General features: G+C 35.0%; 1 protein-coding gene across 1 annotated transcript in view; it reads left to right on the top strand.

Moving 5' to 3' along the window:
* EYS (EGF-like photoreceptor maintenance factor) overlaps positions 1 to 27,774 on the top strand; it is a 1,911,700-nt gene that overhangs the window by 1,512,926 nt on the left and 371,000 nt on the right. Inside the window, exons 29-30 of the mRNA XM_035296026.3 lie at positions 10,313 to 10,459; positions 21,578 to 21,731. Of these exons, the coding sequence (XP_035151917.3) occupies positions 10,313 to 10,459; positions 21,578 to 21,731 (301 nt within the window). The remainder of the gene's footprint in view (positions 1 to 10,312; positions 10,460 to 21,577; positions 21,732 to 27,774) is intronic.

The raw sequence follows: 27,774 nt of genomic DNA, 5'->3' as shown, positions 1-27,774 counted from the left end.
TCAATGTACCTTCCGGGTTGCTCCTTTGCTCCCCTTGCTCTTGCCTCTTTCTCCCAGTACAAGCAGCTAATTATCTGCTGCCTGGAGTAGTTAGTTACTTCACTGACTAACTTCCGAGTAGAGTGGAAATTCACTGAATTAAGTCTACTTCTAGTGTATCTCCAATCCTCCCTTACACTTTGAGCAAAGCTCTTTTGAAATATTTTAATAATGAATAACTGTTTCCTTATCTTAGTTAAGATATTAGTATCTTCTGGCTTTTTAACAATAGTATTCATGTTAGTTTATAAATTTTTCTTTTGCTGGTAAATGACGTATCTGGTTTACAATTCTTCCACAGAGTAGGTAGGGAAGATTTCCCTCCCATAACCAGCATCTTGCAGTACATTCTTCCTCTAGGAGTTTGGCTGAAACCATCTTGTTCTATCATCGTCCAGCCTTCAAACTGTTTCTATTGTAAAGACATCATTTGGGGCATCTGTTTTTCTCTGCCTACCATATTTCAAAGGTTGTCTGCCGAGTAAGGATTTTTTTATTACATGTGAATAGTCTGCCCTCTACTAAGCTACAAAGTTGTAGGTTGGGAAAAAAATCACTATGTATATTTGAAGCCCATAACAAAAATTTACGTTTGTATTTCTGAAAGGTATGAAGAGAATATTTTTCAAAACATGATTGCTACATCAAGTATTTGTATCAAAATGAATTCAGTATTTTTTCATTTTAGAATAGATTATAAGTAAAGAAAAATATAAAAGTTTATGATTTCTAAAATGTTAAAAAATTCTTCTATATTTGATTCACATTGTGATAATTATGATTATTTTCACTGTAAAAGTTACATTACCAAAGTAAAATAATACTGGTTTCATATTGTAATATATTTTGATATTTATTAAAATGGATCCACATAATTAATGGTATGAGATCACTCGGAGAATTGCTAAGCTAGAAAAGATTTACGAATAGACTAGAGAGAGGATGGTAGCTATCATGGCATGTCAAGTACTGTGAGAAATACTGATAGTTTTTCATACCTTTATTATCCTGGTTTTATTTTTCCTGCATTGAAGATATTGCTGGTGTGCTAAACGGTGTTTCATTTAGTAAGAGAAAGGAAGTAGGGTCAGAACTTTGGGGGCCTCAGATTTTGGACAGAATCAAACAGCAAATCATGATAATCAACCGTTCTTTGACAGAGAAATTAGGGATGAAAAAGTATTGCTGGATTGGACGTGACAGTGAAGGATGAGGAAGAGTATTCTAAAATATTGTTTCCTTGTGCTGTGGTCAGATGTAGAGCAGTACTTTTCATCCTTTAAATGAAGGAATGAAGTGGGTATGGTCAAAAGGAGAAATGTTAGTTCTGCTAATTTTCAGAAGTTCTTTTCTGTGGGGAAAAAAACAGATGTGGCACAAATAACAGCTGTACTAACAGCAACAACAGAGTAGTAACTTTTATCAGCACTTAAGAAATTGAGCAATATATGTGTACTATATGTAAATATTTAAGATACTGACCATCATAATTATAAATATTTTAGTTTATTGTAATCACTGAAAATTATAAATTGATTATTCTTACCTATATATAGTATTTAAATTTATTTCAGGCATCTTGAGATTTAATTTTATAATATTGGAATAGTAATTATAGTTTCTATACCTTTGAATATTACTAGTTAGATTTATTTATTTTTTAATAAATGCTTCCTCAGAAAAAGAGATTCATGGATTTATAAACTGGTGATATTCATTTAAATCACAGATTTTAATAAAATTAGACTTGTAAGTAGAAAAATGTAATATTTTTAAATTAAAATAATAATTCCATCATATCAGTCACCTCCTTTTTTATAACTCAGTCATAGAGTTTGTAGGATGTTCTTTCTGGGGAAAGTAAAATGCTACACAACAAAAACATGTCAGCATTATGAATTTTTAAGTTCTATTGAGTAAATCAAATCTACTTCCATTGTAGCAGAGAAATGGCAAACAATATTATGTTTCTTCTGACACCAAGAATTACAATCAACTTGTATATGAATAATTTGTGATTTATGCATATGTTAGTGTGGCACTGTGAGGTTAGCTCATAGAAGGCCTTTATAGAAGGCTAAGGGTATTTGTGCTGTAGACAAAGGAGCACCATTTCTATTCAGAATCAATAACATTTATTCTGCCAAGCTGCAATGTGTTTGGTGTAAAGATATCAATCTCTTTTGTGTTTTCTTTATAATAAAATATTCCGTGGTACTCTTTTGGATAAAATTTCAATGGGTTGTTACTAATTGGTAGTGGTCCTGATTCATACTATAGAACTATTACAAACTCACTACTGTGTTTCGTCGTTTCCTTTGCCAAGTTGAGAGGGTTTTTTTAGATATAATTTAGAAACTTATAACATCCACCTTCTTGGTTAATTTATTAGATGTTCCCATGACTCAAAATTAACTTTATTCTGTAAAGCATATCAAAGTTAATATAATTAGTTTAAGTCTATATGATCTTTTAAGACATCCAAATATTGCAGAGTATATTTTTGATGTTATTTTGTAATCAGAAGCCAGTAATTCAATACTATATAACCTATGTTGTAAGATATTTAATACCTGTTTCATATAAAGATCTTGTTGGTTTTTTCATTTATAATTGAAAGAGAAATAAATTTGGAGTGTGTTCAAATAGAATTGCCTGAAGAGGCTTTTGGAAGCAGCAGGAAAACACTCTGCCTAACCCCAATTAGTCTTGTTTTCCATATTCAGGGCAGTTCTGTTTTTCAACATATTCACTAAACATGCTGATAATGAAAATTAATATGGTTAGAAAGCAATTCAATAGCAAATGTTTACTGCTTATAATTGTTGTTTCTTGTCATCATTTTCATAAAACCTGTTAGCACCAAATAAAGGTTCAAAGAGTGTGTGAGCCAGAAAGTAGGCAGGTGCACCTGAATTATATAATAGATGTGCTCCTGTAAAGCAACATGGAAGTCACTTTTTAGCAAATTGAATTATATTTTTATTGCACTTTTTTAATTTACTGCTTCTCAGAATACATAAAACCTAATTACAGAATTAAATAATTCATACATAAACCCATTTATAAAGACTATCCTTTTTCAGACATTTTCTGGTGGACTTATGAATACTATAAAAAGCCCTAGCCATAAGAAAAATGCTGGATACTCATTATTATCTTTTCTCATCCCATTTTATTTATAAAAATATTTTTCTGATTTTTGTTTCAAACTACCACAAATCATTTTAGTTTTATTTGTATCTGTCTAAGAATATAGTATTTGTCTAATGTGCAAAATTGGACACACCATAGGGGGATCAAAGGTGAATCAAACACAGATCTGTTTTTCAGAGAATGTATAGTATAGGGTAGATGAGATCGTTTACAGACTTTTTTACCTAGTCTTACATCTCACATTAGTTTCAATGCCCCTGTTGACAGCAAATGTCAGAAAAAATGGTCAAGGGAATTTGATGACACATTTGTCCAGGACCTCCCAAAACAAATCAACTCCTAACTTGGAGTTTCCTTCTGTGAAGCTAAAATCTAAGCTCCATGAGGGTAATCTATGCATATTTTCTCAGCACTGTATTCCTTCATGAGTACTTGGGATGTAGTAGTCACTTGATAGATGTTTGCTGAATGCGTGAATTCATTAGTGATTCCCAGTAGGATAGGCAAAAATAATCTGAAGAAACAGTGTCTAAAGCCATATCTATGGTAGAATCAACAGATATACAACAGCCACGTAGTTTCCAAGTTACATGCTAAGGATCCTATTTACTTACCACCAAGTTCATCTCTCTGTAAACATAACCATTTTCCTCTACTAATGGCATCCAGACTTCTCCCAGTGTCTAGCTAGCTACATTGTATCTCAACTTGATTGGCATATGGCTTTTCTTCTTACAGTATCATTAAAAATTGGTGTGTGTGCAGTTCAGAATCTGCAAACCTGTTCCATCAGTGAAATTCCAACTATGTTATAGGCTTTTCAGGTCACAGGAAAGCAAACTCACCCTTAACTCATTCTCCCCAATGTCTTCTTAGAATTCACATACTTAGAACATTCTATTTCTACTAATTAAAGTCGCTTACTACCTTCATCCAAATTATTAGGTTTACTGTATCAATTCTATTATATATTTATGCCAACAATTGTAAGATAAAAAACAATGCATAGACTAAAGAAGTTGTGGATGGAATGCTTTGAGGAGTTCAAACTTGGGAGAAAATTCAAGTAGGCATTGAATTAAGGGAGAAATTTTATAACTAGGATTTGAGGATATTCTACAGAGATATAACAGTATGAACACTAGTTGAGCAACAAAAGAAAGTATAGTTCAACCTTACCAGGAGATAGGTATGTGGAAAAGCACTGAAGAGTAGGACCATGGAGGGCCTGGCTTACTTGATAATTATACTGTAGCCACTGAAGTTTCTTGGCCAAAGGTCTCAGGTAATTATGATTGAAGAAAATTGACGTGGCAGCAATGATGACTAATAGACACTATAAGTAGTTAGACAGAAACTACTGTAGGCCACGAGCCATGACTCATGCCTGTAAGGTCATTACTTTGGGAGGCCGAGGTGGGCAGATCATGAGGTCAGGAGATCGAGACCATCTTGGTTAACATGGTGAAACCCCGTCTCTACTAAAGATACAATAAATTATCTAGGCTTGGTGGCATGTGCCTGTAGTCCCAGCTACAACAACAAAAAAAACACCAAAGAAAGCAGGCTTCTGCAACAGTTCAGTTGAAACAATGAGAACTTAAAGAAGTGTAATGGGCCTGGCATGGTGGCTGACGCCTGTAATCCCAGAACTTTGGGAGGCCGAGGTGGGCAGATCACAAGGTCAAGAGATAGAGACCATCCTGGCCAACATGTGAAACCCCATTTCTACTAAAAATACAAAAATTTGCTGGGCGTGATGGCATGTGCCTGTAGTCCCAGCTACTGGGGAGCCTGAGGCAGGAGAACTGCTTGAACCCAGGAGGTGGAGGTTGCAGTGAGCCAAGATTGTACCACTGCACTCCAGCCTGGCACCTGGTGAAAAAATGAGACTCTGTCTCAAAAAAAAAAAAAAAAAAAAGTGTAATGGTAGCAGAAGGAAAAATACAAGGTTTGATCTAAGCAAGAGGTGTCAGGAACTAGCGACTAGTTTTGGAAGAGATGAGTGGGTAATGATGCTGAGTTTCTAAGTTTGGAACACTAAGTACTATGAGTAAGAAACTGAAGAAGGAGATGTAGAAAAGACAGATGATTAGAGGACTCAGGACAGAGCACAGAGCCTTGGAAACCATGTGTATTATAAAGTGATTGAAGGAACAGTCTGCAAAAGGTAGGTGAGAAGACAGCCAAATTACAGAGCAGTGTCATGAAAGGCAAGGAAAGAGAAAGTTTTAATAAAAGTGAATGCTTAGTATTATGTAGATTTCTAGGCATCCAAGCACTGATGAAGGATTTGCTAACAAGGCCTTAATATACTTTGGAAAAAAACAGATTCTTCACCTGGATCATCCCAAACTGTTCTTGTAAAAAAAAAAAAAAAAAAAAAAAAAAAAAAATTGTGTTTAGAAGGCCGAGAAGTGGTGACTTTTGCAATAACATGTAACTTAAGTCAAGTGCTTTAATCATCGATAAGTTGTATTATTTATATCTGACTCTCACAAGTAACCTTCACAAGTTATACGCATCAACAGGGTGTTAACTTTCTTTTGCACAACAGGATATAACACTGTAAACAAATGAGGTGCCATACCTAAAAGCAAGACTTAACTAGAAAGTATTCTTGATTTAAAAAGTGTTAGTATTTGGAGGAGAGGATTTTAGAGATAATTTTGAGAACATGTTTTAGGAGAAGGCTATTTTGTGGACCTCACTCACCATCTTCCACCATCATATCTGACGTGTTTGGGGATAGTTACAGCTGGATTCCTTGGAAAGTAACACCATGGACTATGAACCTATAGACTCATACATTGATAGCTGAGCTAAAGTAGCAGAGGGTGTGTGTGTGTGTGAGAGAGAGAGTGTGTGTGAGTGTGTGTGTGTGTCTGGAAGGAAAAGGACGGGGAGAGAGAAAGGCAGAGAGAGAAGGCTGGGTGCAGTGGCTCACGCCTATAATACCAGCACTTTGTGAGGCCACGGCAGGTGTATCACTTCAGATCAGGAGTTCAAGACCAGCCTGTCCAACATAGCAAACCCCGTCACTAGTAAAAACACAAAAATTAGCTGGGCGTGGTGGCATTTACCTGTGATCCCAGCTACTCAGGAGGCAGAGGAAGCAGTGAGCCAATACTGCAGCACTGTGCTCCACCGTGGACACCAGAGCATCTCAAAAAAAAAAAAAAAGAGTTTGGTTGGAAATTAACTATATCCCATAGCCTGGACAACAGACTTCATCTCAAAAAAAAAAGAAAAAAGAGAGAGAGAATTTGGTTGGAAATTAACTATATCCCACATACAGTAGGTAGGAGATGGCATGGAATTTAAGAGTTTTTACCATAGACTAGATAGGTACCCCTCAGGAAAAACAATTGACCTAAAGTCACTTTGTGTTCTTCCCAAATGCTGCTTCTTGTTAAGTGACTAAGTTGACCTTAACACTCTTGTTAGCTTAACTAAATTTTAGAAAGGCTTCTTCTTGACCTTAGGTCCCTGGTCGCCCTTATCCCAGAGTACTTACTTTAGAAAATTTTCCATATTAATTTATTTCTTTATTGCCTTCAAAATGTATATCTTTTAAAGATCTTCCTGTCAGTTTTACCAGCAGCAATATCTTTCTCAAGGATCTTGGAACCACAGCCCCCTCCCCATCGAATTCTAATAATAAACGAAGACAGCACCCCATCTGTCCACCTCCAGGGGAGCATATAAGACTAATTTCAATGGGTACATTGACTCCAGTTGTAAAACTATGTTCTGATACAAAGATAAGAGAAAGTACTTATCCTTTGAGTAAACCCAATTAGCAAACAGGGACAGCCTGAGTTCTCTCTCTCACACCAGCTCTTAAAAACTCTCCCATGCTTTATAACAAAGGAGTTAAGCTCAGACTGAGTTCTGAGCTCTCCCTTACTGCAATAGCCTTGAGAAAAGCCTTCCTTACCTATTTAACTTGGTCTGTGCAATGTTTGCACTGACACAGGCAAGTCATTGTCAGCAATAAGAATTTGAAAAATCAGAACAGGACTAAGATAGAAGTGACCAGCCAAAGAAGGCAAGCTATAGCTGCAAATCTGATGCACAGCAATTGACAAAGGGTTTCCAAAGATTGAATCGATGCTCATGAGTTATAGTGTTACCAGATTTAGCAACTAAAAATACAGGATTCTTAAATTTAAATTTCAAATAAACAGCAATGTTTTTAGTATATTTTATGTGATTTTTGAGACATACTTACACTGTACTTATACTAAAACAGCAGACACAGTGGTTCACAGCTGTAATCCCAGCACTTTGGGAGGCCAGTGTAGTGGATCACCTGAGGTCAGGAGTTCAAGACCACCCTGGCCAACATGGTAAAATCTCATCTCTACTAAAAATGCAAAAAATTAGCTAGGTGTGGTGGTACATGCCTGTAATCCCAGCTACTCAGGAGGCTAAGGCAGGAGAATCGCTTGAACTGGGGAGGTGGAGGTTGCAGCGAGCCAAGACCATACCATTGCACAACAGCCTGGGTGACAGAACAAGACTCTGTCTCAAACACAAAACAAAACAAAAACTTATTTGTTGTTTAACTGAGCAGACTGTATTTCATCTGGCATCTCTACCATGAAAGAAACCATCAGTTTTAAACATGTTCCATTCCTAAAGAGCAAGATGCCTGGTGACAACGCTACAATTGCCAGTTCTTCCTTCCTGTGTAATCTCTCCTTTCCACCCCACCTTGCTTTCTCCCCATTCAAAGCTGAAAGGGTCAGAAACAGCAGGTAACCTGAAGGACAGGTGATAAAAAGAGAAAAAGAACAGAAACCAAGTTATTTCTGCCCCTCAAGGAAGACAAGTGTCAGACTACCTACAGAGACAGGCTGGTGGAGGAATAGGAGAAATCATATATCTGATGGAAGATTTAAAAATTACTAAATTTCTTAGCCTGGATATTAGTTTCTCACTCATTGTATGATTTAGAGAGAAGGTAAGAATCATCAGAAATACTACATTTCCAACCAGTGACAGAGAAAACTCCCCCCATTGTGAGAAAGATAAAAATGAAAGCTGGCTGGGCACGGTGGCTCTTGCTTGTAATTCCAGCACTTTGGGAGGCTGAGGTGGGTGGACTGATTGAGCTCAGGAGTTCAAGACCATCCTGGGCAACATGGTGAAACCCCATCTCTACTATAAATACAAAAATTAGCCAGGTGTAGTGGCACATGGCTCTAGTCACAATTACTTGGGAGCTGAGACAGATGGATCGCCTGGGCTTGAGAGTTTGAGACTGAAGTGAGCCAAGATTGCTCCACTGCACTTCAGCTGGGATGACAAAGTGACACACTATATCAAAAAACAAGTTGGATTTCCAACATCCCATGTGTTATGCTTGATGTACCAATTATATTTTAATAGATATGAATATAGATCTATAACAATGAAATAATATTTTAAATTTTATGTGTACCAAGATTTGGAGAGATTAGTCATTGAACTAAAAAATATACAAGACAAAAAAACAAACAACCTATCAAAAAGTGAGCAAAAGATATGAACAGACACTTTTCAAAAGAAGACATTAATGTGGCCAACAAACATATGAAAAATGCTCATCATCACTGGTCATTAAAGAAATACAAATCAAAACCACATTGAGATACCATCTCATGCCAGTTAGAATGGCAATCATTAAAAATTCTAGAGACAACAGATGCTGGAGAGGATGTGGAGACATAGGAACATTTTTACTCTGTTGATGGGAGTGTAAATTACTTCAACCATTGTGGAAGCCAGTGTGACGCTTTCTCAAGAATCTAGAAACAGAAATTCCATTTGACCCAGCAATCTCATTACTGGGTATATATCCAAAGGATTATAAATCATTCTATTATGAAGATATATGCACACATATGTTCATTGCAGCACTGTTTACAATAGCAAAGACCTGGAACCAACCCAAATGCCCATCAATGACAGACTGGACAGGGAAAATGTGGCACATATACACCATGGAATACTATGCAGCCATAAAAAAGAATTAGTTCATGCAGGGATATGGATGAAGCTGAAAACCATCATTCTCAGCAAACTGACATGAGAACAAAAAAACCGAACACTGCATGTTCTCACTCATAAGTGGGTGTTCAACAATGAGAACACATGGACACAGGGAGTGGAACATCACAGACCAGAGTCTGTTGTGGATTTATCCCTCCCCTAGACCTAGCAGGGGGTAGGGAGACTGGGGAGGGGTAACATTAGGATAAATACCTAATGTAGGTGATGGGCGGATGGAAGCAGCAAACCACCATGGCATTTGTATACATATGTAACAATCCTGCAAGATCTGCACATGTACCCCAGAATTTAAAGTAAAATTTTTTAAAGGCAAAAAAATGTCTAAAACTAATAACCTTGCATAGTATATTCTACTTCGATAATACCCAAGTATTACTGAAAAGCACTAAATATTAACAAACATTAATAAAACTCCTCTGTGTAACAGTTCTCTAATCTTTGGGTGTCACAGAATTTTTCTCACTTTTTTATTGACATATAATTACAAATAAAATGTAGCAATTTTAAGTGCATAACTTGATGTTTGATTGTTTGTAACACAAAGGATAAATGCTTGAGGTGACTGATACTCCATTAACCATGATGTGATTATTATACATTGTATTCCTGTATCAAAATATCTCATGAAACCCATATGTGTGTGTGTGTGTGTATCTACCTACAATGTAACCACAAAACTAAAAATTAAAAAAAAACATACAACCTTTGCATCAGAAAACATCACAGAAGAATCTAGTGAAAAAATATGATTTCACGTATGCAAGTACACAGATTTTTTTCAGACAATTTCAGGGTGTTTGTTACTTCTGAAAACTAGTCCACGAACATCAGATTAAAATTCTTATTCAAAGTCTTTTCTGCTGTACTGGTTGTTAATTATTTGAGGCAACAAATATAAATTTATTATACCTCTATGTCTAAAGTTCTTAAAAATTGACCTAATATTTTCAATATTAGTGACCTTTTTAAATGAATGCTAACTGTAAATGCTAAGTTTTTATCTACTTGAGTAGCAATATAATGCTATCAGAACATATTAATGTGATTTTCTTTTTAGATGCAGGTTTATTTTTTCCGTCCTTCAATGGGAATTCCTATTTAGAACTGCCCTTTTTGAACTCTGTCCTGGAGAAGGAACATAACAGAACTGTTACCATCTACCTGACTATAAAAACAAACAGTTTAAATGGAACTGTTCTTTACAGTGAGTATTAAATGTCTGACTTCCTATATGTCGTGTTTCTTTCTGAAACGTTAATCTACTGAATCAATGAATTATTCATTTAAATATTGTGGGCGAGCTTTTCCAGACCAGTGCATGAAGCATTACCAAAAAGAAATTTTAGTTCTTTGTAGTTTCTCTAGAAGTTTCTTTAATTTATGAGTCATTCAATGGAACGTGACTTACAAACAGGCTCTGAGCTGGCAAGACAGAATTTAGCAAGCATGTGAATTTGACAGCATATGGCTATAGCAGTAAAACATAAATGCTGCAAATGTTTCAGAGCATATTTTTATGATATAAATTACTAAATATGAATTAAATGCAATACTTGATAACTTAGGAAAAGGCATTCCAAAGCTGGGGCTCATTTGACAATCAAATTCCTACCACTCTTGTAGCAACATCTATTATCCTGATGTACGCTGTATTTTTTTTAAAGTGGTATTAACAGTATTTGCTTTAGGAAATGTCTTTACATCCAGAGTTTTCTGCATTATTATGTACTTTGCTCATAAGGGTCTCTATAAGCAGAATTTATGGGCCTCTTTCTTCTCTGAATGAACATCACTAAGGTATATTATCAGCAGTATTCAAAATTTGACAGTGGTTTTCTCTTTTGAAATAAATGCACAATAGTTTTAACAATTCCTCATATTGGAGGTGTAATGTCTTTAGTACTTTACTAGATTATCCTCCTTGGGGCAACTCATCATTTTCCAAATGATTTGCTCCTCTACTTTGAAACAGTTTGCTAAATTGATTCATCATTCTGTACGTTCAGAACAAAATATAAAAGGTTTTATTTTTTGACTGAGTAAAATGCCTAAAAGAAGCATTTGGGAAAGCTGGGTGAAGTTAGTAGCTTTTAACATTAAATTAAAACTAAGAATTTATGTTATATTTTAGAAAGAAATCAACTTGTCAGACTAGGCCAGTATTATTTATCCCCCAGGAGCAGAGGCACTCATGTTTAAATGATAGCTTTGGAGTATCTGGTTTATTTATATTGAAAGAGAAAGAGAGAAGAAAATACAAAAGAAAGAATTGTTTTTGTATACAAAATCTAAGTGCTGGTAGATGACCATGAAATTTGGAAGTAATAGTGCATTGAAGGGAAAACAAAACAAAACAAAAACACAAAAGACACAAACATAATAATTGCAAGCCACAGAGAAAAGTGATTTTCTGGCTTTGCAATTTTTTAAGTTATAGAATTGGAAAGTGTTTCCTTGGGGAAAATGTACTTTACCAACTAAAAACAGCTCATAGTTAAAGCAGCACCCAACCACTGGGAATTCTCCTGCTCTGGGTTCATGCCTCTGGCTCATGTACATACCGACACTTGGATATGTTCTCTTTGAAGGCCAGAGAAATACATGCCAAGTATATATACACTCCAAGTTGGTACTTTAATTTAAATCCAATAAAAGTCAAGCTGATGATAAAGCCACAGGATCATTTTTGCCTTCCTTAATCAATGACCCACAGAATCAAACTAGAAATTATTAGTAAGAAAATAATGCCATTGTAATGATTATCAATTTCTACCCTTGTCTTATATAATTGTTGTTGTTATGGTACTCGATAAATCAAAGCTGTTTATTCTAGAGAGTCCAGAGCCAGTGAAGGGAGAAAATATTTTTGTCTGTAAAGCATTCTTTCTGTGCATTTCTAAGGTGGTAATTTAATCCTACACTGTTGGGAATGCCTCAGCAGAATGTTTCCTGGGGTTGCTACTTTCTATCCTCTTAGAATTTGTCAACCTCATAAAAGCTTCACAACAGATGAACACAAAGATTTTTGTAATTCAGTTAGATACCTGTAATTTAAAAGGTGTCCCTTAACTTGACTTAAGGGATAATTATATTTGTTTTGAAATCAGGATACTATGTGCAGGAGCAATTAAAAGTAGTGAGAAAATTAAAACAGATGTTTTACTTCAGATTTTAGGTGTCGATTTTGTTTGAGTTGCTTTGTTTTTAATTTTACTGATTTTTTTTATTCTTAAACATTTCAGTTCAACTCAATTCCATTTCACAAACATTTTTTGAACATTTATATTTTATATTATCAAATATTTAAGGGACAAGGAAAGAGAACTACCAGGCTGATAAACCAATGTCAGTTTTGAATTATATTACTGGTTCAAAACTGCACATTTATTTTGTCTCAGTTTGCCTCACCAACTAATTGATGTTGAAAAGGAACAAAAGAAAGATAAAACTTGAATTCTTATGGGGTTACAGTTAAAAATCCTTAGAAAGGATAGCTTTAAAAAGAACTCTCTGTGGGAGAGAGACAGCTCTGAGAGCAGCAGTCAAGATGAAAAGAAAGCTTTTTGAATCTGCCACCGAACCAATTCAGAATTCTGGAACCCAGTCAAAGGAGCTACTAATAGGTCACAAGAGAAGGGATGAGACCACACAAAATTCTTTAGTCGCACTTTCTGAAAATGAGCTCTATTACACAAGCAGTATCAATCAGGAGGTTTCGTCATGGGATATATTACCATGCAGTTGGATCCATTCTATGCTTCTGCTTTGAAAAGAAATAAGCATGCCCTGTGGAAGTATGTGATCTTTGAGAATTAGGAGTAGACATCTGACCGAGTCCCAGGAAGCAAATTACGTGAGCAACTCCAGTGGGAGGAGAGGATTCAGAAGCAATCATTATATTACTTAATGTTTGTATTTAAAATAGTAAGCAAAAGGACTACTCTTAGATGTTTGTTACAGAGAGTAATTGACAGATGAGTGGAATTACTGAGACCTCTTTTTTTTTTTTTTTGCATTTAGAAAGGACTAAAAGAAAAGATTTCTGATACTCCTGGAGAAAACAAATTAAATATAAAGAGTTGTAACACCTGCCTTTCCCTATAAAATGATTTCCAGCAGAATATACTGTATCTTCATTAGATACTTATTATATTCCATTCAAAGGATGTGGCAAGGCCAATGAAATCCCACAACATTTCCTGGCATCATGTTGGATAGCATCTTCTTTTTTCCTTCTATGGAAAAAGATTGCTCTGTTTTAATCAATTTTATTGTGTGTACCATAAAATTCTTTGAATATCTCTGTCCCTCCTTAATGGGTCCCAGTAGAGCTAGCTCTACACAGATATAAAAAGGAGTACATTTGCAAATATGGCTGGCAGAATTCTCAAGTCATTCATGAGAAACTGCTTTTCATCATATTTCTTCTTTTTTAGGAGAGCAAAGCCAAATTCAACAAATTCTGAGTGCCTAAAAAGTGCACAGCAGTCTTTGGGCAATGTGAGGGATACAAAGTTGAATAAGTGATGGGCTCCATCCCTAGTTTCTCACCTTTTTGTAGATAGGTACATAATTTTTTGGGAAACCTGATTGTGAAATGTCTTAAATTTGAAGTATAAATTAAGAACTGGCAGAGAGTAGAGAGATTCATTTTGCCAGCAGTCTGTGCTTACATCTCCTCATTAAATAGAAAATACCTTTGTATTAGTCTGTTTTCACACTGCTGATAAAGACATACCCAAGACAGGGTAAATTATAAAGAAAAGGTCAATGGACTCACAGTTCCATGTGGCTGGAGAGGCCTCACCATCATGGCAGAAGGTGAAAGGTACATCTTACATGGCAGCAGGAAAGAGAGAGAGAATGAGAGCCAAGTGAAAGGGGAAACTCCTTAAAAAACCATCATATCTCATCAGAATTATTTATCACCACCAGAACAATATGGGGGAAAAACGCCCCCATGATTCAATTATATCCCACCAGGTCCCTCCCACTGGGAATTATGGGAGCTACAATTCAAGATGAAATTTGGGTAGGGACACAGCCAAACTATATCAGCCTTGTAATCTGGGACTGTTTTGTAGTTCTCTTTCCCCCACACCTCCTAAAAACCTCCACCAGTGCCTTGCGTAAAGTAGGAACTTGACTGGTATAGTTCTTAAGTTTTATGTCATTTACTCAACCTTGACAGTTATGATAAAATATAAGTAGCTATTGAATCTTTAGGAAATTATCCCATTGTACATCATTATAATTTCTTCCTCTGACAAATAGAAACAAACAGACACAAAGTTCCAAGGTTTAGTCAAAATGTAGCTTGAATCAATGGTTTTTTTCATGCTAATCAGGAATATAGCGCTGGTTGCCAAGTTTTTCTATAACTATCAGAAATAAATATTTGAAGTAGATGTATTTGCAAGCTGCACAGTTTAATTCTGCCATTGTAACCTGAAAGGAGCTATGAACAATATATAAGTGAATGAGTGCGGCCATGTTTCAATTACTAACTTTATTGACAAAATCAGTGTTGGAATTTGGTCCATGGGCCACAGACTGCCAACCCTTCACCTAGAATTATGTGATTCATTAAATTTCACCTAAAATAGAATAATTATATTCTACGTATACAATTGAAATTTATGAAGAAATAAGTCAATGAGATATACATTTAACCTGTTTAAAATAGTGATTGGCAAATGGCAGGCCTAAAGATAGTGACTTATTCAGATAATGCTTTCACTCTCTTCCTCTTATCTAGGGAATTAAGGTCTTAGGACACAAGATTTTTTTTAAGAGGTCTCCTGAATATTAGATTCATTTAACAGCCATGTTCATCCTAAAAACAAGTAGACTAAAAATCACGGCATCACAAATGGGAGAGTAGGAAAACAGACAATTGGTGAAATTTGGGGTTTTCATTTTTATTCATTTTACTCAAATGAAGAGGACCCATTTCCGTGTTTTTAAATGGTTAAACACAATTAGCAGGATTGAAAAATTTAAAATAGGGTCTCTATAAATTTCAGAAATTGGCCCAAAGCCAATCTCCAATAGCATGTAATAAACATGGATGCAATCATTAATTACATAAACCAGCCTGCTGCCATGATCCTTCAGTTCTCCCCAGAGCATCTCTGTCTGCCAATAGCTTACATTGACACTGGTTATCATCAGCCCATGTCATCATTGATGTTCTAAGAGGTTTTCATGCCATGAGCAACTGCTGCTGAGGTTGCTACTGGAATTACTGGAATTACTGTATACAAATCCAAACATTTAGGGAGAACCAGGAAAGGAGTTCTCAGACTACAGAAGCAGCATCTGTGTTCCAACGGAGATCTCAATGCAAGCTAACAGAACAGACTTTATCATATGCTATGAAGGCGGCACCAGGGATAAAGAGATCATCTGAATCTGACTGCTCTCACAGGTAGCCCTGATTGAAATGTCAGCAGATAACCAAGGATAGATTTGAACCCAAGTCAGTGTGAGCTAGCTGTACAATACAGAGTAAATTCAGTCACCTTTCTATGTTTTAGTTTGACTACAAATGATGCAAATATGTTTACATTACCAAACTTCACAAGACTTGAAATGTATTATCTATATAAGTATTTTTAAAAATATAAAATACGATGAAAATGCAAGGCATTTTTCTTTTAAGGTCGAGAGAAATCCATTTCATTAGCCAGGCACGGTGGCTCACACCTGTAAACCCAGCACTCTGGGAGGTCTAGGTAGGTGGATCACCTGAGGTCAGGAGTTCAAGACTAGCCTGGCTAACATGGTAAAACTCTGTCTCTACTAAAAATACAAAATATTAGCTGGGTGTGGTGGCCAGCACCTGTAATCCCAGCTGAGGCAGGAGAATTTCTTGAACCCAGGAGGCAGAGGTTGCAGTTAGCCGAGATTGTGCCATTGCACTCCAGCCTGGGCAACAACAGCAAAACTCCATCTCAAAAAAAAAAAAAAAAATCCATGTCATTTTATGGAAATTTCCAGATTTAATAATCTAGGTACCTGATTTAATAATGTAACATCTGCACTGATAACTATTCTATAAGGAATGATGTTAGATGTTATTTTAATTCAAACTGATAACCAATGAAACTCTTTTGAGTGTTTATTTATAAATTAGCTCAATTCAAATTGTTGTTGATATTTGGAGCATTATTACAATAGCTCAATTAGAGAAGAATACCCATGTTTAATGGAAGTAGTACCATATGAACAATAAATAGTATCTTCGATATTTCAATGAGGTGATAAAGTATCCATGTTTAGGAAATTCCGGATGTACAATTCAACTTAATATCTAAGCAAACTAAAATTGTAAAAAAGTTGACTAAAATATCATTGTTTCTCCCTCTCTGCAATTTTTATTTCATTATTATTTCTTTTTTATGAGACTAATCATATATATCTTTACATATCAGATTCAAACTTGTTAGGATGATCTATCTGAAAGCTATGAGATTTAGATACTAGAATCTATTATTTTGAGAGGAATACTGTAATTACTATTTATTGTTCTAAGCAGCACTTTTATGCTTAACAAATCTTAAATTAGCAGACACAATCATTTTATTGGGGAAAAATGAAATTTGAGAACTAGAGATTTTATACAGTTTTGAAATGTAGTCTGATAAAACATTCAGAAAAAGAAATCAATAAATAATTCATTTTAAAAATTACTACAAAGCCTAAAAGCATAATGATTACTGTAATTACTTCTGCACCAACCTAATATTTCAAGAAGAGGATAGGTTCACACCTCTCTAATGGATCATCAAGCATCTTTTCAGTGAAACAACAGAATGACTTTCTTTCAGTGGCTTAATACTTAACTCTTCTAGGGAGCTTTCAAGTCCTGTCTGAAGGTAGCACAAATTAGAACATTATGGAGAAAATATTCTATACACTGCCTTTAACATTTGTCCTATATATCTGCAAACATACATATATATATATATATATATATATATATATACACATAGAGAGATTCACATTTGCTTGATTTCTAGATTCAATGAGCAATGTTGAACTAAATATAATATGACATATGGATTACTCAATCCATAAGGCTTAATATAAAAATGCATACATTTATCTAAGAATAGTCATTACTTAACAATTTTCCTAGTTCTATTTCGAAAATTATCAAGTTTCTTTCTCTTTTCCTAATTGCCACTAATTTTTCCATTCTAAAATCAAATAATTTTTATCGTAATTCTTTTTGAAAATATGTCTTTAATACTGTTTGGCAAAATCAGAGTTCCTCCTGAATGTGTTTTTCATAGCTTTTCTCTACTTACAGAATCCTAAGGTTACATGATACAAAGTCAACTGATTTGAGGGTGAAAACAGTCAATTAAATAATATGTCTTTTATTCCCTACAGTGGTTAATTTGCTACAGAATCATGGAAACACATCAGCAGTGTCAGCTTCTCCACTTTCCCACCTACCATCACGTGCTATTTGCAAAATACGTTGAACTTTTTAAAAAGTATTATGTAAAACCACAAATTGCTTAATAGAATGAATCAATGTGGTAAATTAAAAGCTGTTAATATATAGCAGACTATAAAGAGAACTAAGTTTCATTGTTCATTTTTATTCCCATTACCTTTATTAAAGTAGTCTTATTTTGTACTGTACAAAACAATAAAGCCTCTACAGTCCATAATGGGATGTTGGTATACTTGATTAAGACTATTCATCTCTGTCATTGATGCTGAGCTTCCTTTAAAAATTACTCATTCTCGCATCGTACTAAATGTTTCTTGTTGAATGTGTATAGTCAATTTTTAAAATTCAGTTTTGGAAGTTTTGAAAAACAAACCTTGTGCATATGGCACAACAGCTTGACCTAAATGTTCAGCTGTTCTGTTTTACCCTATGCTATATATCCTATTTTTAAAGCTTATCTCAAAAATATGAGTCTGAAATGGCAACAAAGCAGTTTATAAAAATATTAAGAAGTAGAAAACTTCTGAGTAGAAATAATAGAATGCAGCAGGATAACAGACTGTCCTTTAATGCATTCCACCCTTCCCACTCACAAAATCATGGAAGTGGAGAACAAGTCAAAAATTCAGGAAAGAAGAACCTTATGCCATTTTATAGTATAACCTTTCACAGATCCAAGGAGAAACACACAAGTGCTGGTGCAGTTTTGTATTTCTACATATGCTACTTCTCCCAACCACCACCTCACTTCCACTCCAGAAAAAGGTCAAGAATAATACTAAAAAGTTTAAATTATACCCTCAACTTCGGATAAAGGTAGGCTGATCAACTGAATAGGGAGCAAGGGGAAAATAAGGAAAAACAGTAGAGTGAAGCAAAAAAAAAAAAAACTTGCTAATGGATCTCAGAAGGTACAGAAAAGGTAAAGCTGCATTTCCTTATGCCAGGCAGTGGCCTAATTTGCACATTGTACAGCTGAAGTCCTCAGAAGTGATAAAAACCCAGATGGGTTGAGTGGATCCCAAAATAGAACATTTAGAGGGATCTCAGATGAGTGATTTTCAACCATATGCCTTTTCTCATTCTAACTTATTTATTATTAAATCTTTATTGCTGTTATTTTATCTATTTCCTTACTTATGCAATATTGATTTCATCTTTTATTATTATGTATTACTTTATGTTGCTCTCACACTGAATTTATATTCTCAATAAGTTCTATACCATATATATTTCACAAATAAACATCTGATAATTCAATATTTACATCATAAGAATTGTTAACTTCGATGATTTTAGATTAGAAATCAAAATGAAAAAATTAAAAATTGACCCTTGCATTATTTTTGTACTACTGCTATACCAAGTTACCACTAAAACAATAGAACCGTATTCTCTTACAGTTCTGGAGGTCAGAAGTCTGAAATTAGTCTTATGCGGCTAAAGGCAAGCTATCAGCAGGACTGGTTCCTCTGGAGGCTCCAGAGAAGAATTCATTCCCTGCCTCTTGCAGCTTCTGGTGGCTGTCAGCATTCTGTGGCTTGAGGCTGCATCACTCCAGTCTCTGCTTCTGTAGTCACACAGCCTTTTCTCATCTGCTATCAAGTCTCCTTCTTCCTTTCTTTTATGTCTACATTTAGGGACCACCCATATAATATAGGATAATCTTTCCATTTCAATCTATTTAATTTAATCACATCTGCAAAGTCTCTTTTACAATATCAGATAACACTCACAGGTTCCAACAATTAGTACATGGGTATCTTTGAATGTCATATTCAGCCTATCACAACTTAATACTTTACATTACACAGAAAATTAATTCTAGGTAGAGTGCAGAGCTTAAGTAAAGCTTATCAGAAGCTAATGTAGAATAACTTTATCACTTTGGGGAAGGCAAAGATATCTTAAACATGACATGAAAGGACTAATCATAACTCCAAAGGAAACAATTCATAAACTGATTTACACTAAAATTAAGAAAATGTGCTTATCAAACTCACCCTTGAGAAACTGGCAAGTCAATCTACAGAAATGAAGAAGAAATGTACAGTCTGTATAGTTGACAAAGAGCTTGTATTCAATGAGAAAAAGAGCAAACAACTAAATGTAAATGAGCAAGAAACACAAAGTAACATTTCACAACAGAGTATATCAAAACATACAGTAAACTTGAGAATATGTTCAACTTCACCAATATAACGAAAGTAAAATTAAAGCTATAATAAACAGAATAGGTGAAATCTACAAGGTGACCATACTAACTGATGGTAAGGCTATGGATCAGCTGACACTCTTGTACACTGCTGGTAAGGAGTTAAATATAAACAGTTTTGGAAAACTGGCAATAGCTACCAAAGTTAATCGTATTTATGCTTTCTGACAGAGCAATTCAACTTCTAGACATAAACACAACAGAAATGTATGCAATTTAACTGAAAGACATATATAAAATAGTCAGTGGCATTATTTACAGTAACCAAAACCTAGGGGAGAAATGGCTATCTACACTATAAAGAATAATTGAAAAGATTAATTTAATGGAATATTACCAAACGATGATAATGAATGAACTGTGGCATAATGTTACCTCTCAAGCATAGCATTGAGCAGGAAACAGATGTAGTAGTCCCTCATTTTTTGCAAGGGATACATTCCAAGATCCACCTGACAGTATAGATAGTACTGAACCCTATCAATACTAAGTTTTTGCTATACATGCATGCCAATGATTAAGTTTAATTTGTAAATTAGTAACAGTAAGACATTAATACCAACACATAACAGAATGATTATAACGATATAGTATAATAAAAGTTATGTGAATATGGTCTCTTTCTCAAGATATTTTATTGTACTATAATTCACCTGTTTAGGGACTGTCATAAAGGGAGGATTACTGTAGACATAAAGAAATCATACAATATGATTCCACTAATATGTAGATTAAAATCAAGTAAAACAAACAATAGCTGTTAAAGATCAAGATAGTGGTTACTTTTGGTGAAGAAGAGAAAAGAGTAGTTATTGGTAGGACTTCTGATAATGCAGATAATGGTCTTTTCCTTAACTTGGGTGGTGTTTAGGTAAGTGGGTTCACTTTTTGATTACTCACTGCGCTTTATGCTTATAATTTGTGCTATTTTCTGTGTAAGTTACACGTCAATTAGTAAAGTTAAAAAGAGAGATCCATGGGCTTCCAGGGAGAGATGTCCAAATTTTAAGTAAAAAGAGAAAGATGAATGAAGCCATTTATCAAATTTATGAATAAAGTATGATCTCACTTTTTAAAGTAAAATTGGGATATGTAAATATTGGCATGTGGGGAGATAGGTGATAGAAAAGAACATTTCAAAGTGGGGATGAAGAATGAAATTAGAGAAAAGAAATATTTCTCTTTTTTCTCTATACATTTATTTTAAATTTTGTAAAAGATGCATATTGCTTTTATAAATAACTATGAGAAATTAGAAATCAAAAATAAAATTTACACATTAGATTCAATAATAATAAATACAAGTTGTAAGAACTTATTATGCACTTTAAATTTATTATTTTATTTAATTATAACAATAGTTCTAGTACTTACAGTAATCACTCTCACTATCTCATTTTAACATATGGGGAAACAGTTTTAAAATAGTTAAGGACATTTGGCTACTAGGTAACAATCAGAAGTTAAAGCTCACATCAAGTTAATGTTGTTAATACCACGCTATCCTCAGCCTGTTGAAAATAATACCAACCCCCTAAATCATTCTTCTTTCATGGCAAAAATTATGTTTGTTGAATGAATATTTTCAAAAATATATAAAACTATATTAATTACTGATGTATTGTTTTTTCTTAAAGGTAATGGGAATGACTTTGGAAAACAATTTCTTCATTTATTTCTTGTGGAAGGAAGACCCTCAGTTAAATATGGATGTGGAAATTCTCAAAACATTTTAACTGTTTCTGCTAATTACAGCATTAACACAAATGCATTCATCCCTATCACAATACGGTAAGTACTGTACTCCACAGTAGTTCTTTGAACTGTAGTGCTGAACTCTTTTTTTTTTTTTTTTTTTTTTTTGAGATGGAGTCTCACTCTGTCACCCAGGCTGGAGTGTAGTGGCACGATCTCAGTTCACTGCACCCTCTGCCTTGTGGGTTCAAGCGATTCTCATGCTTCAGCCTCCCCCAAGTAGCTGAGATAAAAGGTGTTCACCAACACACCAGGCTAATTTTTTGTATTTTTAGTAAAGATGAGGTTTCGCTATGCTAGCCAGGCTGGTCTTGAACTCCTGTCCACCTCGACCTCCCCAAGTGCTGGGATTACAGGCATGAGCCACCACACCCAGCCTGAACTCTATTTTTCAAATGTTATGTATATGTGTAATAGCCACCCAAAAATGAAAAGAATTTAAAAAGTGCATCTGAAAATTTTTTTATTTACTTTTTTATTTTTGCCTTTGTTTTTTTATTTTTACAGTTTGGTGGAATAAACTGCAAATTGAACTAAGCTATAATTTAATACTATCCTATGGCAATCAATTAAACTGCACACAGAGTAAATCAATTTTATTTGAAAATACTATGGTGCAAACAAATAAATTAAAGCATCAAGTTGTTCAGTTAAAACTAAGATCCAGTTTAATTGTTAAACAAAGTATCTATGGAGTATGGCTGCTAGGAATTGGTTAGTGGGAGCCATTGAGTGCACAAAAAAAAAAAAAACCACCAACAGAATATTAAATGGAAATGTCTTTCTGGATTATGTAAATTTTTGGAAAGTAGTCTTTGAATTCATTTACGCTTCAAAATTAGGAAAAATCAAAAAAGAGAAATTCCTAAATATGATGGTCACATCTCAGGGGCATTAATAAACATAAGTTACATGTAGGATCTAAGAATTTAAAATTTTTCATCAGTAAAGCTCAAACTTTTCATCTAGTCATAATGGTCTCCAGAGTTACTCTATGTCATTGAAAAATATTCTGAGACTGAGTTCACCTTTAAAATGACAATTAGATAAGTCACTCTGATCAACAGGAATCTTGGCTAACCTATGAAGGTTATATAAATTAAACAAACTTTCTCAGAGACTGCATCAGTCTGAAAATAACATCAACAGAATTGACACCAATCTGAAGATGAAACTCCTTACAGGCAGGGATGGTTTCTTATTCATTTTTAATACACTTAACAGGGCATCTGGCACCGAGGAGATACTCAGTAAATGTCTGAATGAAGGAAGAAATGAGGGTGTCTAGGCTGGGCAATTCAGTTGATTATAACAAGAAGGCAATGAAATTACTCTAAGGTAATGAAACTATTATTTGCAAATTAGGTATACCCTTTGGAACACTGAGTTCCATACAGACAAAACAAACTCCTTCGTCGCAACGAACACATATTTCAGCCATTTCTGTTGTAAGCATTTACTGTTGATCACTAAAAAGAACCAGATGAGAAGCTGAGTAACAGAAAACTGTTTAAAGAGCATTTCTATTAATAAGATCATTGTTTTATACAATGTCAACATTTTGTACAATCAACAGCACTTTCAGTTATACATGAAATAATTTGTATTCAGGGTCAAATTCTTAGAGAAATTATTTTCTTCTTGACTTTCAAGTAATAAACTAATAGAGCAGTCCTCCAACCACTCAGATTTCTGATATAGCCTCAGGAAAAAAAACAACCTGTAAAATAAATATTGATGCTTCCAGTAAAACTGAAAATCAAGGACTTTCCCAGTGTTTGGATTAATTTAACCAAAACTTTAGAAAGTAAAAAGGAGTTCTCACTATGAATTTAAAAATGCAAATCTGCTTTGTCTTATAGGCTAAGCACGCTCTCAGTGTCTTAATATTTGCATCTCATTTTTGTGTTTCTCCTGGTTTTTATTCTATATTTAGTTTCAGATATTCATTTAACAAATGGTTCTTACTCCATTTGTAGCACTATGCTAAACTACTAGAATTCAATGGTAAGCCAAAACAGAAAACATCCAAATTCTTATGTGTATAGAGTTTAGTGAGGGAGATTGACAAGTAGACACACTAATGAAGGAATAAGTATAATTTGAGATGTGTTATAAATGAAACATGATGCAGGAAGAACAAGTTAAAAAAGTAGCCTGGCCTGTGCTAGAGAGACCAAAGAGCTTTAAAAATGAATAGAGGTGAACTTGGTAAAAGAAAAAACAAACAGCCAAATCAGTCGTTATGAGTTTCAGGCAGAGGAAAGAGTATGTGAAAAACACCTTGGGAAGCAGCTGGATCACCTGAGGTCAGAAGTTCTAGACCAGCCTGGCCAACAAGGTAAAACTCTGTCTCTACTAAAAAATACCAAAAAAAAATAGCCAGGCATGGTGGTGGGTGCCTGTAATCCCAGCTACTAGGGAGACTGAGGCAGGGTAATCCCTTGAACCCAGGAGGCAGAGGTTGCAGTGAGCAGAAATCATGGCACTGCATTCCAGCCTGGGTGACTTCATATACGTGTGTGTGTGTGTGTGTGTGTGTGTGTGTGTGTGTGTGTAAACCCTATGGTAGGAAAAAAACATGGCATATTTAGATTCAGATACCCAAAAGAACAGTGTGTTTTGAACAGACAAGCAGAAGAAAGTGGCTTAGTAATGGAAGACAAAGTTTGAAAGGTAGACAGTTTGCAAATGTCTGGCCCTGCAGCTGTGTTAAGGGATAATTGCAGGAGCCAGTTAGATGGTTATTGTATATCCACCTAAGATATAATGATGGTTTGGACTAGACTAGTGTCAGAGAAAGTGACATATCTACGACATAATTAGGAGGAAAACTGTGACTCATTAACTACTAGGAATAAAAATAAAGACGTCAAAAACTAATGCTTATTTCCTTATGTTAAATTGGAGAGCAGATTTTATCATACACTGAGATAATAAACAATGCAAGAAGAGCAGGTTAGATTGAGAAGATCATGAGTTTAAGCTTGAATATGCTGAGATTAAGGTGCCCTTGAAACACAAAGTGGAGTTTTCAATTGAATATATGGATGTAAAGGTCAGAGAAGACATCTGGATGGAAAATATGAATTTATGAGTTATCACTGTACAGACAATAATTTTAAAACTATGGGTATGGATAAGAGTATAGAGTAGAAAAAATTGTGTGGAATAACTCTTAAGGAGCTAACATTTAATGACTATAGAGTGGAAGATAAAATCGTAAAGAAGTCTGACAAGGAGTAACTAGGAAGAACAGCCAAAGGAGTAGAGTGTCATGGAAGGCAATGGCAAAGTTGATCAGATGCTGCAGTGCACTGGACTGTCCACGTGATTCCATGACCTCAAGACTTCAGTATAGCAGGATAGAAGAAGCCTGATTGGAGAAAAAAAAAAAAAAAATCAAGGTAGTATGTTTATACAACTCCTTGAAGAAGTTAACATGAAAGTGTAAACAGAGGTAAGATGATAACTCCAGAAAGGTGAGGAATCGAGGGAAAAAATGTAACATGAAAGAAATTTGAGTATGTTTTATTGTTAGTTGGAATTACTTGTTGACTAGAAGTTGTTAATACATAGAACACTGAAGAAAAAGGGAGAACATAGTTATTTATTTGGAGTTCCACTCTCGTCGCCCAGCCTGGAGTTCAGTGGCACGATCTCGGCTCACTGCAACCTCCGCCTCCTGGATTCAAGCAGTTCTCCAGCCTCAGCCTCCCTGAGTAGCTAGGACTACAGGCATGTGCCACCAGGGATGGCTAATTTTTTGTATTTTTAGTAGACACGGGGTTTCACCATGCTGGCCAGGCTGGTCTTGAACTCCCAACCTCGTGATCTCTCTGTCTCGACCTCCCAAAGTGCTGGGATTACAGGAGTGAGCCACCATGAATGGCAGAGGACATGTTTCTTTAAAATTTGGACCAGTAAGATACCATGTACATGAGAGAAGATTCCTGCCAGAGGGCAGAGAAAATAGAGATACATAGCTAGAGGCTTCCGATTTCTGTCATTGTGGATGTCCCTGGATTTATGATTGCCTTCGCTTTATCTGACTAGTTGTTTATGCCACCTTCTCTTGCTGTCTCATTTGTTTGGTCTTACATCATTATTAACTGAGCAAAAGTTAGAATTTAAAGGTCTTTTTGTATGGCATTTTCTAACTATCAGAATTCTCACTAAAAAAACTCTTGCTATGCAAATGCAGGGTAAATTTCTCCTTTAAAAGGATATAAATTAGGTTCCTTTTTCATCATATAAACATCAACGGAATTTCTTTAAGAATTTGACAATTAAAAAATATAGTGTGATTGCTAAAAAACTGCCTCAGCCACCAAAGTAGCTGGGATTACAGGTGTGCATCCCCATGCCCAGCTAATTTTTGTAATTTTAGTAGAGATGAGATTTCCGTATGTTGGCCCAGCTGGTCTCGAACCCCTGACTTCAGGTGATCCACCTGCCTCAGCCTCCCACAGTGCTGGGATTACAGGCATGATCCACCATGCCCAGCCTGATAAAAAACTTATTTTCAGAAATTAATGGAATAAACCATAAGGCAAACACGTAAAAAAATGGCTTTATTTTTTATTTTGTTATTAGCCAGTACTTCCTCCAACTAAATCCACCGTACATCTGTAGGACAGAGGCAGAAGTAGAACAGACTTGAATAAGCCAGTTGTAGTGATTGAGGTCAATTCAGTATCAAGATAGAAGTTCTTCTTAAATGAAATGGAGCAGAGATCACAGGTCTACAGATACATTGTAATTCATACTCATGCACAGTTTGTCTTTCATTTCAACAAATTTTGAAAGGGATCACATAGAGAGCGCTATTGGTTTTCACAAGGGTTATTCTCTTTTGGGGAAGTTCAGAAAAATTGTCTTACTATATATATACTTTTTTAAGTTTCTGAAGTTAAAAATTTTCTGGCACCTTTAGTGTCTGTTTTACACAAAAGCTAACTTTTACCCAGTATTTTGTTCTCTAAAAAAGTCTGTGGGGGGGAAATAGGGGAGGGACAGTGTGGGGGTGGGGAGTTGGGGAGGGATAACATGGGGAGAAATGCCAGATATAGGTGATAGGAAGGAAGGTAGCAAAGCACACTGCCATGTGTGTATCTATGCAACAATCTTACACGTTCTTCACATGTACCCCAAAACATAAAATGCGATTTGAAAAAAAGTCCTGTGTCCTTTCTTCTAGGTGATTCACAGTGCTTTCTGCATGTTTTAAAGCTGCATAGCCCATTCCACCTTCCTTAGATGCTACTAATACACCTGAGAACATTTCTTAAAAGATTTATCCAGAGTTGTAAAATTATCTATGTCTGTTGAAAGCACATTCTAATACCTAATAATTTACTTTGGTCAGCAAACTCTTAGGGTAGCCAAAGTAGGATGTTGGCCAAGAATTGTGTTACTGCCTGAGTAACACATCTTCATTACCTACTTTTTAATAGGTCAGTGTAAAGAAATGTATGGTTTAAGATCAGCTGGACAGAGGTTTGAAAACTGTCTAATAGTTGGGCAGCAAGAATCCTTATTAGTATTTGCTAAAACCCAAATGTAAGTCCGGTGAAACTGTAGACATTTATCACATTACCTTTGATACTGTTTGGTTCAGAAAACAAAATAAAAACTGCTAAGTTTTATAAATTGACTAAATTTTATCTCCTGTTGGCTTTCCATATCTGTGAGATAAAACCTCATACATATTATATATGTATATCGGTGCAAGATTTTTTAAAAATCATTTTAATTAGCTCATTTGTCACACTTGTTTAGGAAAGAAATTTATTGTAATGCGAAATCAACATTAACATCACAAAATGGGAAGAATGATTCTGAATAGGATTGATATTGATCATATAAAATTAAGATATTTATTAGTAATTTACAGAAAAATATGAAAGGAAGAGACAACTTCTTATAATACTCATATTTGTTAAAAGCTCTCAGACACCTCTGCTCAACCTCAGATTCCAGTTTTCGGCCCTTTCCCCACATATATTCTCTGCATTGCATCTTGCTTGCCCAGATGGAACTGACCTATAACTCAATATAGAGCATGAGTAAGAGATCC

This window comes from Callithrix jacchus, chromosome 4 (genome assembly GCF_049354715.1).
Source record: "Callithrix jacchus isolate 240 chromosome 4, calJac240_pri, whole genome shotgun sequence".
NCBI lineage: Eukaryota > Metazoa > Chordata > Mammalia > Primates > Cebidae > Callithrix > Callithrix jacchus.
Note: the sequence above shows the minus strand (reverse complement) of the source record. Positions and strands in the feature narration are given on the sequence as shown.